Raw genomic sequence first — 22,056 nt, forward strand, 5'->3', positions numbered from 1 at the left:
GCTATTTGTCTTTAGTATAGACAAATAGCTGTGGGCATCACCTCTAAAAAGATTTCCTTTATATGCATTGTAAAACAAGAAACAGTAGTAAGTTTCTCTCTCTCTCTCCCTCATGCACACACATTTTTCACCATTTCCAAATAATTAGTATAAGGGTACTCAAGGATTTTCTCCCAGTCTTTTGCCTTCCCCAGTCAATTGTCAATTAGCTTTGGTATCCACTTTCTTTTCTCACAAAATATTAATCTTTTCAGTTTCCACCAGCTGGGACAACCATCTCCTCTCTCTATCTCACCAATTTTTCATCTCCTATTGAATCTTACTGGAAGAAATACATTTTTTCTTCCTGCCTTTAGCTTCATAATAGCTTGCTCTCAACTATAATTTATAATTCATTCCAGTGGTTGTATCAACTCATTAAGAAAATGATGGCAAGAGGGTTCTTCTTTAAAAAGATGTGGGGGAATAGCTGCACAAAACTACTCTGGAATGTCAGGCTGCTTTCTTTTCCAGATATATAGAAATGGGAAGGCAACATTTTCTCTAATAGATTGAACATTGTATTAACATATTAGAAGATGTGGATTATTTTTTCATTATTGAAGCTGGACACTATTTTACCTCAGGAAATTCAGTTTATTTCTGTCCAATCCATTCACTTTGAGACTGTAATCACAGTGAAATCAAGAACCCTGGAGCTTTCGTCAATATAGTTTGGGCTACAAATGGTTACTTAGCATATTAGATGATTGATAGGAAAGGCCAGTGTGAGCAATGAAGAACTATCTTGTGATTCAACCACACCTGAGCTGTTTTGTGTGTGTATGTATGTGTGTGTAATTTTCCAAAGTGGACGGATATGTTTTAATTCAACTCAAGAAAATCACATCCCTAGATAAGTGGTTTTCAATTTTTTCCTTTTTCTTAGATTTTTAATATAAATTTATTTATTTTAAACTTTTTTCCTTTTTTAACACACTGGACAGATGACATTCAATATCAGGCACTCTTAATAGGGATTCCCCATATGCAAGTTATGACTCCATTCTTTCTCTTTCACTCAAGAAAAGGCATATTTAAATTCATAGAAGTGTAACATTAATATAATGATAACTTCAGCTCTGCTATAAGTTGTTGAGGAAATAATTTACAAACTTCAGTGTATTTTAGAACAAACTTCTTAAAATGTGTCTCACAAGTGAAAGAACGAGACACATACCCCTATGTTTTGTGTGTCGTAACATTAATCAATGTTAATGTTACAAGCATGTGACTGGAGCATGTGATCAGGACACTCAGCACCTCATGTGCAAATAAGTAAAAGGTGCGTGCCCTAATTACACACTCTCCTGAAGGAATAAAGCTCTTGAAAGTTGAAGCTACAAGCTTAAGTACATAAAGCACTGCAGGAAGGTGAGTGGCTTTTACAATGGCATCACAAATATCCCGTCCTCCTTTCATCTCATCTTGTAAAGGTCATATCTAAGTGTGAGCCCAGGGAAGAAAGGAGAACTTTCATTTATGTTAGCAGTAACAGGAATAGAAATTTTAGCTTTAACTCCTTGGATGAAAGTAAAATTAACTTCATCATTCAGGCCTAAGATATATTGCTTGCAGGCTTTGGTGGTGGAACTTTATACAACTAGTTAATAGGATAGACTGATGTGGTAACGAATCATCTCTGGCTCTAAACACAGAGAAATGCTGGTCAAAATAAAACAAAGATTGTACATGCTTAGCTCAGCATGATAGCAAGTAGGGGAAATTTCTAATCTTGAGGAATGAAAAGGGAACTCAAACCCAGAGAAGGGAGCATAAACTAAACCTAAATACCGCCTAAGGATATCAGGATCAGATAAGCACCTTAAAAGTCTAAGGGCTTGAGCTCAGGGTCAGGCCATAGAACCACATATCTGTGTGAAGTGTGGATCTAGAACTGAAATCCCAGCAAAAATCTCGATGTTTGAATGATCTATGAAGCCTGAAACTCTAGTTCCTGAAACAAGAACTAGAAAACTCTGCACATTGGTCTAGGAAAGTGACCAGGAAATTTACATTCTGTCCAGGGTCATGGCCATGAATGAAGAGACACTCCAGAGAAATCGGAACTCGAAACTCCTACCAAACATAGATGTGGACTTTAAATTCACACAACCCACATGTGGTGGAAACCCCCAAGCTAAGAAATTAACAGAAACACTGTTTCCAAACCAGTGAAACTTGTAAGGACTTGGCAGAGGCAAACTTGGAACCACTCTGAGGGAATGCCTCCACAGCCCTCACCACCCAGGGCTCCCAAAGAAAACAATCCTTACTGTAGATGCAAATACAGTAACAAAATTACAAACCTCACAAGAAAATTAACTGCCATATGTGTGTTTCCACTGGCACAGATAGAAAATATTGCATCCCAAGAAATAGAGATAATAGGGCAATTTAAAAGAGACAGTAAAAGAGGTTTGTTGAAATTGTTTAAAGAGAAAAACAAAGAATGAAGAACAACTGTGTGGAAAAAGTAGAGCCTTGCTGGTTATCTGTGTCCTTTATAAAATCCATAGTCCATCACAGGATGGGGGGAAGGGCAGATCTCAATAAAGAAATTGAAAATCAAATTTTCGCCCTTGAGAAATTCTTAGAAAGTCCAGGAACAGGGGGAGATTAAGATGTGTGGCCAAAATTAAATAGATATTATTCCACTCTTACCTGCAATTCTCTCACAGTAGATATTTCAGCCTCTGGTTCTTTCAAAGTTGTCCCAGAGCAATTATATGGATTTGAAATGCAAAACAGAATCTCTTTGGGCTAGCAAGAGACTCTAGCATAGACAATTTAGTGATTAGAGTGCTGACTTTAGTTTTGAAGACAAAAAGATTGAGATCTCTTAGAACATGTATACGGCTTGCATTGTATGTAATTTATTTAATACTGTGTATTGTCCTTCACCTCTTCCTCTTTCTATTCACAGATATAAACTTCCTGAGAACATAGATTTTTTAAACTTTTAACAGCTTTATTTAGCTGAATTTTACATATCATACAACTCACCCCTGTATCACTCATTGGCTCTTAGTAAACTTATACATTTGTGTAGCCATCATCACACTGCAACTTTAAAACACTGCCATCGTTTCCTAAGAGTTTCTTCCTTTGGGTTTTCAGTCAAACCCTGACCCCAGCCATAAGTGATTACTGATGTGCTTCCGTTTTTATAGTCATGTGTTCTCTAAAAATTTAATATAAGTGGAATCATACAATATATAGTCTTTTGTATCTGGCTTCTTTCACTCAGGCTAATGATTTTGAATTTTATTCATATTGTAGGATGTATCAATAGCCATCCACATGTTGATTGAAATTTGAGTTGTTTTGGGCTTTTACAAATAAAGCTGTTATAGGGAGGTGGTTTGAGATAATAATGTAGGAAAATCCTGAATTCATCTCCTCTCACAGGCACATTGAATCTACAGCTACATATGGAATAGTTTTCTCTGAAAAAGTTGTGAAAGCTAACTAAGGAACTCCTTTATGTTTCACAAATGAGAAAAAGGCAGGCAGGAGAGGCTGAGATACAAACTGACCATAAATTCTGGTCCAAGTGTGACAACTCACAGTAGCGAAGAGAGCTCACCAACCTGCAGCTTCTTCCCAAAGAGTGACGGATTCATGCCCTGCATCAGTCACCACAACTTAAGATCTTAAGACCTGCACCTAAGAGATGAATACCCATAACATCTGACTTTGAAAACCAACAGGACTTATGTCCCCGAGACCCAAAAGGCTGTAGCAAACTGAGAAGCAGCTCTTAAAGCACTCATATGCAAACTCACTCACCCCAGGGCCTAGCAGAGATGCAGCTTTTGAAAAGCATCCAGCCTTTATGTGAGATTTATTTGTTAATCTTAAAGCACCAGTGTTATAGGGACAGAGGCAGTAGGGTGCCATTCTTAAACTCTCTTTCCCTGCTAAAGCTGAAATGCACTATCTTTTTTTTTTTTTTTTTTCCTTTTCTCAGTGGGTACCATCTTTGCACTTTCCTTCTGCCTGCTCCAGAATACCAGTGTCTCCCAGAGGGGAGCTTCCAGTGGATACCTCTACATCACCTGGCTCTGGGGGTCAGTGGGGCTTACACTTGAACATCCCAAAGGGCTGTAACCAATAGAGAAAGAACTCTTAAACAGCTACCACTCTCAGGGCACAAGAAGACACAATAGACCCAGGAATTCAATCTTTCCATGAAAGAGGCCTGTTAGTTTATCATCATGGCTGCAGTCTGAGGAGCAACCTTCTAATTAAAAACACTTAAAGGCTGATTACAAACCTTTCCAGAGATCTCAGAGGACTAGCACTGTCTTTGCCCTCTCCCTCTTTCACACCCTAGAGCACCAGTATCTTTCAGAGGGGAATTCTTTCTTGTATCTGGTTTCCCAGATTTTACATTTGCTGCTTTGGTTTTTGCAGCTGTTGCCAGGAAATGCCCCTTGATCATCCAATTCTGGGAGTTAGAGAACTTGTGACCCTGAATCCCATGGGACTATAACAATTGAAGAGAGGGTTATTGACAGACTACCACCCCCAGAGCATTGCACAGACAACAGACTGGAACACATCCCGTCTTTCAATGAAAGAGGCATACTTGCTATCCCTGGGGCTTCAGCTTCAGGTTTGGCTCACACCTAAAGGCTCTGGAGGTATTCCCAGGAAATGCAGGCAAGGGAACATCATCTATGTGCTCTCCCTCTGCCTCAGTCCAGCTCACTCGTGTCTCCCAGTAAGGAGCTTATAGATTCATCTGGAACCCCAGGTTTCCCCAGCGGACACCACCAGATTGCCTGACTCTCGTGGCTAGCAGGAATTACACTGTGGATCCACAGGACTGTTATACTTTAAAAGCTGCTACTTGAGAGTCTGAGTTCCAAAAAGCCTGAATCTAAGTGCTAACTATGGTATTCCCCTTTGGGACACTGACAAGACTTGGCACATCCAAAATTACTAAGAGCTATTAAAAATGATGAAGGTAAAAGAGGAGAGTGAAAAACATGACTTAAAACTCAACATTCAAAAAACTAAGATCATGGCATCTGGTCCCAACACTTCATGGCAGATAGATGGGAAAACAATGAAAAGCGTGACAGACTTTATTTTCTTGGTCTCCAAAATCACTGCGGACAGTGACTGCAGCCATGAAATTAAAAGACACTTGCTCCTTGGAAGAAAAGCTATGACAAACCTAGATAGCATATTAATAAATCAGAGACCTCACTTTGCCAACAAAGGTCAAAGCTATGGCTTGACATAGTCAAAGCTATGGTTTTTCCAGCAGTCATGTACTGATGCGGGAATTGAACCATAAAGAAGGCTGAGTGTTGAAGAATTGATGCTTTCAAACTGTGATGTTGGAGAAGACTCTTGAGAGTCCCTTGGACTGCAAGGAGATCAAATCAATCAATCCTAAAGGAAATCAACCCTGAATATTCATTGGAAGGATTGATGCTGAAGCTCTAATACTTGGCCCACCTGATGTGAAGAGCCAACCCATTGGAAAAGACTCTGATGCTGGGAAAGATTGAAGGCAGGAGGAGAAGGGGATGACAGAGGATGAGATAGTTGGATGGCATCACTGACTCAGTGGACATGAGTTTGAGCAAAGCCCAGTAGTTGGTGAAGGACATTGAAGCCTGGCGTGCTGCAGTCCAAGGGGTGGCAGAGTCGAATATGACTGAGCGACTGAGTGACTGAACAACAATTAAAAATATAATAGACTGCTTGGACAAGTAAAAGGTTTGAGAGACAAATAAAAACTAGGGCAAGATGAACAACAAGGTTCATATCCTACACGAGGCCACCACTTCAAGACTGGAAGCAGTGGTTGTTCTATCTAATGCATAGAAATCAACACAAAGGGTGAAGGAAAATAAAGAAACAGAAGAATATGTTTCAAGCAAAAACAAAATAAAGTCTCAGAAAAAACCTTAATAAAATGGAGATAAGTAATTTACCTGATAAAGAATTCAAAGTAATGGTCGTAAAAATACTCACCAAATTTGGGAGAAGAATTGATAAGTACAAGATGAGAACTTTAACAAAGAGATAAAGAATGTAAGGAAGTACCAAACAGAAGTCACAGAGCTGAAGTGAAAAATACACTAGAGGGGTTCAATAGCAGACTAGATGAAACAAAGAAAGGATAAGTGACCCTGAATACAAGGCAATAGAGTCACCCAATCAAAGTAACAAATAGAAAAAGAATTGGGAAAAAGTGAAGATAAGTTTAAGACATTTATGTGATAACATCAAACAGGCTAACATTTTGCATCAGAGAGTCCCAGAAGAATGAGAGAAAAGGCAACAAAAATTATTTGAATAAATAATGACTAAAATTTTCCCTAACTTGGGAAAAATATCACTGATATGAATATTTGAGTAAAAGTCTTTATATAGACATAGGCTTTCATATGGAGTGGTTGGATCACATACAGATGTTCAAATTGCTAAGAAGCTATAGATTAATTTTAACTTCCTAGAATTTTATATAAATAGAATCGCAAAACATATACCCTTTTGTTTGGCCTCTTTAACTTAGTATAATTGTTTTGAAATTTTGAAACTCATTTGTTGTGGTATTTATCAGTAGTTCATCCTTGATAAATATTTTTTGTATGGATGTACCAGAGTATCCTTTCATCTATTCTTTCAAATATTTGGACTGTTTCCAGCTTTTGGCTATCACAAATAAAGCTGTTATGAACATCCATCTCTAAGTCTTTGTATGAACATATGTTTTGTTAACTAGTCTAGACTTAAACTGATAGAGAAATTGCCAGTAATACAGACTGAACCTAAAAGGGAGATATGTCTAAAGCCATTACCTTGTGAATAGCACAAAACATTGAGAAAAAGTTATTTTTATGTTGATGGTCTGTGTACGAGACAGCAAAAGAGACACTGACGTATAGAACAGTCTTATGGACTCTGTGAGAGAGGGAGAGGGTGGGAAGATTTGGGAGAATGGCATTGAAACATGTAAAATAGCATGTATGAAACGAGTTGCCAGTCCAGGTTCGATGCACGATACTGGATGCTTGGGGCTGGTGCACTGGGACGACCCAGAGGGATGGAATGGGGAGGGAGGAGGGAGGAGGGTTCAGGATGGGGAACACATGTATACCTGTGGCGGATTCATTTTGATATTTGGCAAAACTAATACAGTTATGTAAAGTTTAAAAATAAAATAAAAAAATAATATGTTGATGGTTTTAAATCTACTGTAAAATCCTTTTAGATATAAATATGAGTTGATCATCTCTACTAGTAAGGAATACAGTACCATAGGAATGATTTTGAAAACATCTGGAGGCAAAACAATACAGTAGCAAACGGAAATGGTAGATAGGAGTTTGCATATGCACATAAGCCAAATTTTAGAAAAGCCTGGAGAAACTGTTTCAGGTAATTTGCTCAATCAACGCTGAGATCCCTCCCAGGCCTTTTGAGAGAAGAGGTGCCCACAACCTGGCACATATTGATTCTCACTATCTGGCACAAGAGCTGATCATTTTGGGACTCTCCTCAAAGTATTGTGCATGATAATTGGACTGTTTTCCTCTTTTGGCTGTTAACAGAGGCTTCAGGATATTTGTTCAGCATTTGAAGAATCTAGGCTGCTGAAACATGTCTCTTGCATTTATTTAACAAAAACCTGTTTGATGGGAGAGTAAAAATATTTCCAGGAGAAATCGCTGCAATAGTCAGTACCCATTATGTAGTATCAAGGAAAGGGCAGATACTGTCATTTTTGATAGATCACTTCAAGGAGGCACCTTTTTGCACATTGCTATAATTTTCTTTTTCTATTAAAATCAAACCAGGCCTGAGTACCCACATGCTGTGCTGTATGCTGTATTTAGTTGCTCAGTCATATCCAACTCTTTGCGAGTCTATGGACTGTAGCCTGCCAGACTCTTCAGTCCAGGGGGATTCTCCAGGCCAGAATACTGGAGTGGGTTGCCATGCCCTCCTCCAGGGGATCTTCCCAACCCAGGGATTGAACCCAGGTCTCCCACACTGCAGGCAGCCTCTTTACTCTCTGAGCCACCAGGGAAGCTGAAGAATACTAGAGTGGGTAACTTGTCCCTTCTCCAGAGGATCTTCCCACCCAGGATTCGAACTGGGGTCTCCTGCATTGCAGGTGGATACCCACCAAAAAAAGGTATTTTATTTGATATATTCTTTCAACATAGCCCAAAGGAATGACAACTAGAGTTTATTTGTATAAATGTATATTCTGGTAGTTTTAGCAACTAGGATCCTTATAATAATGCTTATCGGTCTCTAGATCTTTTGTTATCTACTGTGACATACTGTAATACCTTCAATTTCATGGAAATGAAGAACAATAAGTCATAAAAAAGACCCTATGTTCAGATTTAGAGAAGAAAGGGCCTGCTTGGATGAATCATACCTACTCTAGAATCCAGGAAATATTTATAGACTATTGATAAGAAAAGAGTATTCCCCCTTAAAACTCATAAATAAGAGGACAAGAGATTGACAGGGTCAAATATTAATAAACACTTATCTATCTAATTTGACACATAGGATTATGTCTCAAACTTTACTTGTTGAAAGACCAAGCCTTGGAAGGAAAACACAACCATGATAAATTTGGATGGGACTTGTGAATTCACCAAGTATTTTTGTAGAGATTATCTTATCTGAGCCTCCAAAGTATTATTACCACTCTTACTACATATATGAGAAATCAGTTTGTAAAAAGTTTGGTAATCTACCCAGGGCCATATAGTCTACTTTTTAATGATAGATCCAAACAAGGATTCAAATCTCTTAGCTATACAAAGCTGTCTTCTATTTTTCACACAAGCTTGTATCACAAAACGTATGTTCAAAGCAACAATTAATAATCTTGTTTCAGATTTGTGTTAGACATATATTAACATAAAAGACTATTGATATAAAAGCTTTTGACAATAATTGAATGATCCCAAAGGTCCATGACATGTCATTTTGCTGAGAGAGAAGTTTGCATTATAAAAATCGAAAGAGACATGTATACCCCAATGTTCATCGCAGCACTGTTTATAATAGCCAGGACATGGAAGCAACCTAGATGTCCATCAGCAGATGAATGGATAAGAAAGCTGTGGTACATATTTCTCAGCCATTAAAAAGAATACATTTGAATCAGTTCTAATGAGGCGGATGAAACTGGAGCCTATTATACAGAGTGAAGTAAGCCAGAAAGAAAAACACCAATACAGTATACTAATGCATATATATGAAATTTAGAAAGAAGGTAATGATAACCCTGTATGCGAAACAGCAAAAGAGACACAGATGTATAGAACAGTCTTTTGGACTCTGTGGGAGAGGGCGAGGGCAGGATGATATAGGAGAATGGTATGGAAACATGTAAAATATCATATGTGAAATGAAAAAAAAAAAAACCATTTTTCCCTATCATTAAAATTTCTTTGAATAAAAGATGGTAACTGACCTATGTGTCATAGCCAAATTTCCCTATTAGAAATATAATCTCATCATGTAGTCACGTACTGCCCTGTGTAATCCTAAATCATTTTTAAAATAAACCTTAAGAATTTGAATTTCTTTAGAATTATTGATAAAAATTTCTTCAGTATTCCTAAAAAATAAAATAAAAAGACAAATATTTGGTAACAGTCACTTATTATGGTTAAGCCCAGCCTATCACCCAGCATCCATATATCTATGAGGTTTTCTCAATTTTCTCTTTGTCACAGTGTAGACACTAACTCCAATTAAAACTGTTTCTTGGTGTAAGTGGTCCTCAAAGGAAGCCATCTGCTAGTCATGATTAAATAGAAAGGTTTTCAGAAAGTAATGGTTCTTGAAACATGGAAGTTTTGAATCAGTTTAAGAATAGAAAGGAGAAATTGTCCATAGCTCAGAGTGATTGTGGGAACAACTTTACCATGTACTCTTCAAGGAAAAATATTCTTGAAATTGCTTCATTTAATGTTCCAACCAGGGCAAAAATTGCATGCTATAGAGAAAGTGATATATTATGATTTATGAGTTGGGGGATTCCTTTGTCAGGAATGTCGAGATTGTGCTCTCTATACCATTCTTCCCTTACTTATCTACTTTGTAAGAAAAAAATAAAATCAATGCCAGCATAAAATAATTGCTTATACAGTTGATGATACATTTATAATTAAAACATTTTTAGCTATAATCAAAGATGCATAGTAAAATGCTACAGTATTGCCTAGAATTATTTAAGTACTATAGGTGACACAAAGAGATTGAAGATATGGTTAGACTGAATTTTTGCTCCATGTACTTTCTATAGATATTTTTGTAATTATAAAATTCTTCTTTGATTTGTAGTATCCAATTTTTCTTAGAATATGCAATCATCAGAACTAACAAAATTTCCCTATTCAGTCTTAGTAATAGTGGATAGTCTATGTTTCTCAATCAAAAATTAACTTATACTTTGATTAATGTTAACTTCAAAGGCAAGTCCAAGTAAGCAGTTATTAATATTCTCAAACAAGGAAAATAAAAGAGGATTCTATTTGATGTTTTCATGTTAGTTCATAACAGGGAAGCAGTAAAAATCAACAGTTCTAAAAACTTGGTAACTTTCTTTACTTTCTCATTTTTGATAATATATTGACTTTTAAAATTTTCCAGAAGCCCTTGTAACCATTTAAAAATTTTCTCATTTACAGTGAGTGATAAGATGATTGGAAGAAGAGTTGAAAATGGGTCACTTCTGAGTTTTCCTTTGGATGTTAAATGGTCCTTTTCTGTCTCCCAGTGATAACCAGAGCCATTTGCTAATGGTTTTTCTCTCTGTCATTCTCAGGTAAGCCTCTGAACATCCCTTGCAAAGCATTCTTTGGATTCAGTGGAGAGTCTGGACCAATGATCTACTGGATGAAAGGGGAGAAGTTTATTGAGGAACTTGCAGGTCACATTAGAGAAGGTGAAATAAGGTACAGAACTTGAATTGCTTACTTTTCCATGCTGTTTTTTAGTTAAGCAATGGAACATCCTAGAAGAGCTTCTGCCTAGAATTTTAATTGCAACTCCAAATCATTCCATTTTCTAAAAGCTGATCTAGTGAAGAGAGTGAGGCTGCCTGCCTTAAAAAATGCAAATGTATAAGCTTCCAATATAAGGAAGTTTTCTCAGGTTCTAAGAATATGCCATGAGTTATAATGATTCCCTTAAAGCTGCCTGAGCAAATTCCTTTATGGTTTCAAAGCTTAGGCCACTGTATCCCCAGTCCCAGCAAAGATCCAAACTTTATAGGTGACTTCAGACCACAGGGAAAATACTCATTTATTCCCTGGGAACAGACAACTTTCATATGTCATAGGTGCAAAGCTGTGGTGGCAGTAATAAGCTAGTACTTGTCAAAATAACTGTTGACTCTTGTTGAATAGTGTTTATTTTTTCCCAGTACCCACTGCTCATTCTGAAAGTGACTTTCAGGTTAACACATCTCTCAACCTCTTTTCACTCTCCTCTCAGACAGATAACTCCCTAGTGTATAGGCATCTATTCTACTACTATTCTACTGGTTTTCTAATCCTATGTATATGATCACATTTGTACAATTTGTAAGAGGTAATTTTTTCTACCTCACTCAGTCTGTGGTAGTCAATCAAATTGTCTCTTGGATTTCAGAGATGGTGACATATAATATACCTTTCTCACTTCAATAGGAATTGGGACTCCACCCCTATTAAGAATCATGAAATGGAAAGTAAATCAGTATTTTAGTGCAGCTAATGTTAAAATGTGTTTTTTTCATTTTGCTTGTTGAATATATAGCGGTGTAAAACAAAAAATATACATTTTATTATTTAGTATCATTTATATTATTCAGTTCAGTTCAGTCGTGTCCGACTCTTTGCGACCCCATGAATCGCAGCACGCCAGGCCTCCCTGTCCATCACCAACTCCAGGAGTTCACTCAGACTCACGTCCATCAAGTCAGTGATGCCATCCAGCCATCTCATCCTCTGTTGTCCCCTTCTCCTCCTGCCCCCCAATCCCTCCCAGCATCAGAGTCTTTTCCAATGAGTCAACTCTTCGCATGAGGTGGCCAAAGTTCTGGAGTTTCAGCTTTAGCATCATTCCTTCCAAAGAAATCCCAGGGCTGATCTCCTTCAGAATGGACTGGTTGGATCTCCTTGCAGTCCAAGGGACTCTCAAGAGTCTTCTCCAACACCACAGTTCAAAAGCATCAATTCTTCGGCGCTCAGCTTTCTTCACAGTCCAACTCTCACATCCATACATGACCACTGGAGAAACCATAGCCTTGACTAGATGGACCTTTGTTGGCAAAGTAATGTCTCTGCTTTTTAATATACTGTCTAGGTTGGTCATAACTTTCTTTCCAAGGAGTAAGCGTCTTTTAATTTCATGGCTGCAGTCACCATCTGCAGTGATTTTGGAGCTCAAAAAAATAAAGTCTGACACTATTTCCACTGTTACCTCATCTATTTGCCATGAAGTGATGGGACCAGATGCCATGATCTTAGTTTTCTGAATGTTGAGCTTTAAGCCAACTTTTTCACTCTCCACTTTCACGTTCATCAAGAGGCTCTTTAGTTCTTCTTCACTTTCTGCCATAAAGGTGGTATCATCTGCATATCTGAGGTTATTGATATTTCTCCCGGCAATCTGGATTCCAGCTTGTGCTTCCTCCAGCCCAGCTTTTCTCATGATGTACCCTGCATACAAGTTAAATAAGCAGGGTGACAATATACAGACTTGACATACTCTTTTTCCTATTTGGAACCAGTCTGTTGTTCCATGTCCAGTTCTAACTGTTGCTTCCTGACCTGCATACATTTAATCTTTAAGGTTCCTAATAAGTAACACTTTATTAGACAATTTCAACTTAAGATTTATGAAATTAATGCAAATGAACTTATTTTAAAGTATTCCAGAAGATACATGTTTAAAATTATTCTCATATATTTGCTTATAGAAGACTTCAATGGTCACTCTTCATTTTTCAGAGAAAGAAACTGGTCCTCAAAGAGCCAGTAGAAGGTAGAATGGTACAAAGTAGCTAATTTTCCACTACCAAAAAGCACAGAGCTATGTTTCCTGATCAAGGGTAGTAGTTATATGAGCCTAAGATAATTATTTCCCATCTCCCATACATGACTAGTTGGACTTTTTAAAAAATAAACAGATTTACTGGCACATAATTGACATACAATAAACACACAGTTTAGAGTATACAATCTGTAAGGGCTGATTGATAAATGTATCTACCTATGAAACCATCACCACGATCAAGATATTGAACATATAAATTACCCACAAGTTTCCTGGTACCCCTTGGTAATGCCCCTCTTCTTTCAAAACACTCATCTATCTGTCACTATCAATCAGTTTGCATTTTATAGTTTTATATAAACAGAATCATGTTGTATGTATTCTTTTTTTTCCTTAAAAATGACTATTTTGAGATGTATCTGTCTTGTTACATGTATCAGTAGTTCACTATTTTTATTGCTCAGTAGTATTGTTATATGGATGTAAACAGTTTGGTTATCCATTCACTTGTTGATGGACATTTGGGTTGTTTCCAGTTTGAGGTCTATTACAGATAAAGCTGCTCTGGACATACATGTTTGCATCTTTGTTTGCATATATATTTCCTTTATTCTTGGATAAATATCTAGACATATAATTGATGACTTAGATAGTCGGTATACATTTAACTGTATTAATTCTTTGTAAGCTTTTTTTTTTTGGAAAAACTTTTTTAGAATAATTTTAGATTTACAGAAAAATTATAAAGATAGTGTCCTATTCTGTCTGGGTGCTATAAATTTCACAGATTGAGGGGGTTAAACAACATTTATTTATCACTGTTATAGAGACTGGGAAGTCCAAAATCAAGGCACCAGCACATTCAGTGGCTGATGAGGGCACACTTCTTGGTTGATAGATGGTCCACTGGTCCTCGCGTGGCAAAAGAGGCCAGACAGCTCTCTGGAGTGTCTTTTATAAGGGCACTAATCTTAATTCATTACAGTCTCTGTTGGCTCAGTAGTAAAGAATCCGCCTGCCAATCAGGAGACACAGGTTCAATTCCTGGGTCAGGAAGATCCCCTGGAGAAGGAAATGACAACCCACTCCAGTATTCTTGCCTGGATAATCCCATGGACAGAGGAGCCAGATGGGCTACAGTCCATGGGGTCACATAAGAGTCGGATACAATACGGCGACTAAACAATAACAACAAATCTCATTCATTAGAGCACCTTTCTCATGAACTAAGCACCTCCCCAGAGCCCCACCTTCTAGTACCATCCCATTAGGGGGTTAGGATTTCAACAAATGAATTGGGGATGGAAGAATAAACATTCAGTTTATAGCAAATCATATAGAAAGTTTGTAAATACCCCCAATACCCAGTTGTTCTTGTTATTAGCATCTTAAATTACTATGGTATTTTTGTTAAAATTAAAGAACCAAAATTGATACATTATTATTAACTAAAGCTAATATTTCTTTCAAATGTCCTTATTTTTTAACTTGTGCATGCTCAGTCACTTAGTCATGTCCAACTCTCTGCATCTCCATGGACTGTAGCCCACCAGGCTCTTCTGTCCATGGGATTTCCCAGGCAAGAATACTGGAGTGGGTTGCCATTTCCTTCTCCAAGAGATCTTCCTGACCCAGGGATTGAACCCACATCTTCTGCATCTCCTGCATAGGCAGGTGGATTCTTTACCACTAAGCCACCTGGGCAGCCTTCTAACTATCCTTTTTTTTCTCCAGGATTATCTAACTTTTTAAGAATCTGCCAAACTACACTCAAACGTGGTTATACCATTTCACAAAAGAAAAGTTAGGCCATGCAGTTGCTCTAGCAGCAAATAACTAGAGTGTGGGAGACAAAGCACACATATGTGAAACAGTTTAATCCAGTCCTAGACATTATATTAAGTGCAAAATTAATCAACAAGGTATTAAGTGCTATAAGGAAGTCAACCTTTCAGGACTTGCGAAACATCATTGTTTATTTCATTCTGTTACATCCTCTTCTCCACCATCTGTAACCCTTCCTGTAACAAAGGGTACATACCTGTATTTGCAGGGGAGGAAAGTAACATGGAATTTGTTTTGAAAATTTCACAAAACCTTACTAGCTAACTAGAGAATGCAAACAAAGAGGCAGGGAATCCTGGCCAAGAGAAACACACAGTCGGCCATTTTGCAATATTAATTATGTGATCTATGATCTATTTGGGAGCTTGTGGGTGTGGGAATTCCTTCAGGCTATGGCCATTTATGCTAACACACAAGTTAATTACTAGATTCTGTCTTCTGGCTTCCAAAACCAATGTCCTTGAAAGAAGATTTTTATACCACATGGTGGATTGGAACAAATCTGGTAGCTTTATCAAACATAGTTGCTAATCATATCATTTAGTTCCACCAAGAAAAGATCTGCATTCTTTCATAGCCCATGTGTATTCTCCAAAGGGAAGAGTTCTGACAGCAGAATGCTGAAGATGTTAAGTAGAAGATTCCCCTCAAAAGAATTTCTGCAAGCAAAATTTCCTTCTGGATGCATGGCTCTCCCTCAGGGTATAGTACTTGCTTCATATTTTAATTGAATCACAGCTCTTGTGTTGTGCACATATGTCAGAAGTGCACTACCCACTAGATCTAACAAGTGGGAATGTAAATAAGTTGCTTTCAAGCAGTTAACTTATGGAGAAGATACCACCACGGCAATGGATCTGGCAAGACTAACCACACTGCCTAGGTTCTCCATTGCCTGGGCAACAGCTTGAACTTGAAGGGTATGTTGTACACTTTTTATCTCTTAGTTTTGCCTCAGAGGAGTAGAGACTTTGAAGAAAAAAAAATCTACCTAAGGAAAAAGCTTGGATGTTTATCAAAGGCTTGATGAAATAATGTTACTCAGATTATAGTCAGTACAGCCTCTTTATTCAGCAGTTCCCTTGTAGTTTGACTAGCATATTTGATCAAATCCTGACCAGGATTTTGGAGTTCTCACTGTTTTCTGGGTTACTCTGGCCACCATAGTTACTTGTATCTCCTTACTTGCAACCTATTACCAGAGATTCAAACTCCACTCTAGGCATACAGATTCCCCTTTATCTCCTGTTAGGCAGAAATTGGCATAGCCCTAACAAAGTCTATGATGTTGCTAAGAGATTGAGCCTTAAGAAAATTTGAACCTAAATGTAGTATCAAATCACAGCTGCCAGCCTATCAAACCACATTACAGCCTTTCCACAGACTCCAAAAGATGTCATCTGTAGGGATGTTAAGGGAATTTTGCATGTGCAGTAGCATAAACTGCAACTGTGAAAATTTGGTTATTTTTACCTACCATTTTAAAGTCCTTGCAACAAGCTGCTCTCTACAAGCTCCATGTCTATTTAGACAAATCAAATAATTATTTGGAGGAGAGCCAGTAGAAACTATCATTAGGAGAGGACTTCCTAATTTCTGTCCCTCTGTTTAAAGTTAATGGGAACAGCTTGTGAAGTAGGATAAGAGAATTCATGAAAAGGAGTAGTCTTTGGGTATGAGCATTCTAGCAAGGCCATCCCAGTTCCACACCTTTACATAATTTCCTTTTCATTAATCTTACCAGAGACTTGAGAATTAAAAAAAATTGCAGCGAGGTATATATTCCACAGTTCTAATAAAAAATGCCAGAGAAATTGAACTAATCCTATTAAACAAGAAATAACAGTCTTTAAGCTTCCCTGCAGGGTTGTGAATTGCATCTGATTGCTGATGGAGACTGCGTGAATTTCAGTGCAATTGCTTTGCCCCAATGGAGAGTAATTTTCTATTATAAATTTCACTTTACAAATCTCCATATCAATAGCTAATGTTTTTCCCCCAGGCAATACCATAAAACAAGTTTACCAAATCTTTTATAATTCTTGACCTGAAAAACATATTCAATTTATCTTAAGGCTTTTCAGACAAGATTGTTAACATGCAAACAATATAATTTACTTTCAATTCCTAAAAGGCTATAAGTTGAATATGGGCTTTGTTTGTAAGTTCTGTTTTTCTTCACTCATGCTTCTACCACTGTCCAGCCTTCTGTTTCCATCCTTTTTTAACCTTAATGTATACATTTCTTGAGTGAGTCAAATACTCTTTAACAAAGGAGGGCATGTAATACAGGTATGAAAGGATTTTATTCCTAAAATAGGGTTAATCTATGCTAAAGACACAAAATAACCTGTTAACATCTCACCAATTTAAACAAATAATATGGAGCTGTGAATATAATTTTTTGCCACACAGCCCAAGGCAAAATGAAGGGGTCTGTTTTGACAACTTTCCATCATGCTTTTTCAGCGCCTTGAAACATCCCCACCTGCTCTGGCTGCCTCCAAAGTGAGCTAAAAATGTCACAAAACAACCCCCAAACATGCACATCATCTCATCTTTTCTCCCACTCTCAGTTCATCCCACTGGAAGAAGGAATATTGACTGATCACTTTGCCTTTGATTTAAATAAGTTTCAAATCTCATCACACCTATATGTAAGTATAGATTTTGTAAATCATGAGGAGCCTTCAGTGGAAAGGTAAACTTCATAAGCAGCATAGTTTTACCCAAAGGCAACCTTAATGTAACTTATATGAAGAATGATTTTTAATTAGCTATTCACAGCTACTATTCACAGCTTCACTTCCACAGTGGGTCTTAACCTTGACCTAGGCATAAAATATTTAAAACCTGCCTAAGACATATTTGTTCTCTCTCTTCATTTACTAAACAGATTATAGATGCCTAGTCTCAAATATGGTGTTTTGTGTTATAAGCTGCTCTATGCAAGAACCTATAATTAGTAAATAATAATAATAATCCCTCCATGTTTTTGTACTACACAGTATATTGCAAAAATTTTTTGACATCCCGAATTACATTGAATTTTTATAACACTTGAAATAAATCATATAAGTTATTTTACACATAAAAAATCTGAAGTTTAGAGACTGAGAAAGAGCAGTTTTTGGGCAGTTGATTCACAGTTCCAATGGAGCTAGAATGACTTTATCAGAACACAGCTAGCAAGAATCCTCAATTGCTCAGAATTATCTTTTGTAGTTCACACTTAGGATATAAAGAGCCAAAACCTGCTCGGGACTGAAAGAGTAAAAATTAGTTTGGACTGAGAATAAGCAGTCTAGCTATTAATCAGGCTGGGAGGACAGACAGATAAAGCCAGCTGCAAAGCTAACAGAAAACAGTTTCTCCCAAGGTTGTGAAGCAGTTGTATAAGGCTGTAATGACCCCCACCTCTTGAATGACTACTGCTTTTTTCTCAGTGATCCTCAGACCTGCTTTGCTATTGTTATATTCCTTGGAATACCCAATTAGTAGACCACCTTCACCTCATGACAATACGCAGTTCCTACTGAATCCTCCCCCATCCCCACCAACTGCCTCAGAAGCTGCAATTAATTCAGAAATTATCCCTGCTTTTTTAGACCATTTTCAATCTTTTGTGAGAACCTAAACATTACAACAGATGCTTTCTTCTTCCTTCAATCAAGAAACAATCCACAGGTCCTCTGGAGCATTCCTACCATAGTGGATCCAATCAATAAATCTTTTGTTTGTGTCAGCCTATGAATTTGATCTTGGTCTTTGACTAATAAGGCTTTAACAGGAATTTTTTTTTAAAGCAAATGACACTAAAATAAAGATTTTGTTTATTTAAGAGGGTTTAAAAAAAACTATCTCCTATTAATGACATTCTCAATTATTCCTAGATAATTATTACTCATACTCAGAATAAAGACACAGAGACTTGCAACATACCTAGTCATCAAAGGAGGATTCAACTTGGTTTAAGGGACTATTTACAATGAAGAGACACTGGAACAGCACATACAACTCATTATAAAACAAAAACAATTCAATAAAAAAAATGAGCAGAAAACATGAATAGACATTTTTCAAAAGAGGAAATGCAGAAGGGCAACAGGCACATGAAGAGATGCTAAACAACATTAATCATCAGGGAAATGCAAAAATCACAATGAAAGATCACCTCACACCTGATAGAATGGCTCTCATCAAAAAGAACACAACAAATATTGGTGAGGATGTGAAGGAAAAGGAACCCTAGTACACTGTTGGTGGGATTGTAAATTGGTGCAGCCATTGTGGAAAAATATGGAGGTTCCTCAAAAAACTAAAACGAGAACTACCCTATGATCCAAGAATTACAAGTTTTATTTTATTTTGGAGGATTCAGTTCTCTTTCCTCTATTTCTTGTGTGACCTAAAAAAAATTCCAGTTTTATTGAGGTATGATTGATGGATAAAAGTTGTATATATTTAACGTATACAATGTAGTGTTTTGGTATATGTATACATTGTGAAATGATTGCCACAACCAACTAATTAACATATCCATCACCACACAGTTATCGTGTGTGTGTGTGTGGTAAAAACACTTGAGATTTACTCTCCTCTCAAAATTCAAGGATATAGTACAGTATAGTTGAATAGTCACCATGCTATACATTAGGTACTCTGAAATGATTCATCTTATAATTGAAAGTTTGTACTCTTTGACCAGCATTTCCCCATTTCATCCACTGAGCAGCATCTCCCTATTTCTTCTACCCTCCAGCTCCTGATTCTTTAAATCACCATTCTGTTACTATTAGTTTTGCTTTTCTAGAGTCCATATATAAGTAATATCATACAATATTTTTCAGTATTTTTCATTCTCTGTCTGATTTATTTCACTTAGCATAATATTCTCCAAATTCCCCTGTGTAGTCACAAATTTCAAGATTTTCTCTTTTTTGAGTCTGAATAATATTCCATTGTACATATAAACCATATATTCTTTTTCTGTTCACCTACTGATAAACATTAGTTTCCATATCTTGCCTAATATGAATAATGCTGAAATGAACATGAAAAGGCAAATATCTTTTTGAGATCTTTATTTCATTTCCTTTGATATATACCCAGAAGTGAAATTGCTGAATCATATGGTAGTTCTAACTCTAAATTTTTGGAAGAATCTCTGTACTGTTTTCCATAGTGGTTGCACATTAGTTTACAGGGTTCCCTTTTCTCCACATTCTTGCCAGTATTTCTGGTAATAACCATTCTAACAGATTTGAGGTGACTACATTGTGATTTTGATGTGCATTTGCCTCATGATAGTGAATTTGAGCACCTTTTCATATATTTGTTGGATATTTGTATGCCTTCTTTTGAGAAATGTCTGTTCAGGTACTTAGCTCATTTTTTTCAATCAAGTTGTCTGTCCGTTTGTTTGTTTTTTATATTGAGTTGTAAAAAGGTCTTTATATATTTTGGATATTAGCCCTTTATCAAATATATGGTTTGCAAACATTTTCTTCCATTCTCTAGGTTACATTTTTACTCTCATTTTATAGGGGTATAATTGACATATACCATTTTATTAGTTAAGCTCACATAGTTAACATAATTAACTCTTTTTTAAAAACATAGTGAGAATGTATAAGATCTAATCTCAGCAATACTATTCAACATAGTTTTAGAAGTTTTAGCCATAGCATTCAGAGAAGAAAAAGAAATAAAGGAATCCAGATTGGAAAAGAAGTAAAACTTTCACTGTTTGCAGATGACATGATCCTCTACATATAAAACCCTAAAGATTCCACCAGAAAATTACTAGAGCTAATCAATGAGTACAGTAAAGTTGCAGGATATAAAATTAGTATACAGAAATCCCTTGCATTCCTATACACCAACAATGAGAAAACAGAAAGAGAAATTAAGTAAATAATCCCATTCCCCATTGCAATGAAAAGAATAAAATACTTAGAAATATATCTACCTAAAGAAACAAAAGACTTATATAGAGAAAACTATAAAACACTGATGAAAGAAATCAAAGAGGACACAAATAGATGGAGAAATATACCATGTTCATGGATTGGAAGAATCAATATAGTGAAAATGAGTATACTACCCAAAGTAATCTAAGACTCAATGCAATCCCTATCAAGCTACCAATGATATTTTTCACAGAACTAGAACAAATACTTTCACAATTTGTATGGAAATACAAAAAACTTCAAATAGCTAAAGCAATCTTGAGAAAGAAGAATGGAACTGGAGGAATCAACCTGCCTGACTTCAGGCTATACCACAAAGCTACAGTCATCAAGACAGTATGGTACTGGCACAAAGACAGAAACATAGATCAATGGAACAAAATAGAAAGCCCAGAGATAAATCCACGCACCTATGGACATCTTATCTTTAACAAAGGAGGCAAGAATATACAATGGAGAAAAGACAATCTCTTTAACAAGTGGTGCTGGGAAAACTGGTCAACCACTTGTAAAAGAATGACACTAGAATACTTTCTAACACCATACACAAAAATAAACTCAAAATGGTTTAAAGATCTAAATGTAAGACCAGAAACTATTAAACTCCTAGAGGAAAACATAGGCAAAACACTCTGACATACATCACAGCAGGATCCTCTATGACCCACCTCCCAGAGTAATGGAAATAAAAGCAAAAATAAACAAACGGGACCTAATTAAACTTAAAAGCTTTTGCACAGTGAAGGAAACTATAAGCAAGGTGAAAAGATAGACTTCAGAATGGGAGAAAATAATAGCAAATGAAGCAACAGACAAATAATTAATCTCAAAAATATACAAGTAGCTCCTGCAACTCAATTCCAGAAAAATAAATGACCCAATCAAAAAATGGGTCAAAGAACTAAACAGACATTTCCCCAAAGAAGACATACAGATGGCTAACAAACACATGAAAAGATGCTCAACATCACTCATTATCAGAGAAATACAAATCAAAACCACAATGAGGTACCATCTCACACCAGTCAGAATGGCTGCGATCCAAAAGTCTACAAGTAATAAATGCTGGAGAGGGTGTGGAGAAAAGGGAACCCTCTTACACTGTTGGTGGGAATGCAAACTACTATAGACACTATGGAAAACAGTGTGGAGA

General features: G+C 36.7%; 1 protein-coding gene across 1 annotated transcript in view; it reads left to right on the forward strand.

The window, feature by feature from the left end:
- The window catches only part of IL1RAPL2 (interleukin 1 receptor accessory protein like 2), a 1,184,233-nt gene that overhangs the window by 1,122,210 nt on the left and 39,967 nt on the right, over positions 1-22,056 (forward strand). The window contains exon 7 of the mRNA XM_025277392.3: positions 10,871-11,000. Within this exon, the coding sequence (XP_025133177.2) occupies positions 10,871-11,000 (130 nt within the window). The remainder of the gene's footprint in view (positions 1-10,870; positions 11,001-22,056) is intronic.

Source organism: Bubalus bubalis, chromosome X (assembly GCF_019923935.1).
Source record: "Bubalus bubalis isolate 160015118507 breed Murrah chromosome X, NDDB_SH_1, whole genome shotgun sequence".
Taxonomy (NCBI): Eukaryota; Metazoa; Chordata; class Mammalia; order Artiodactyla; family Bovidae; genus Bubalus; species Bubalus bubalis.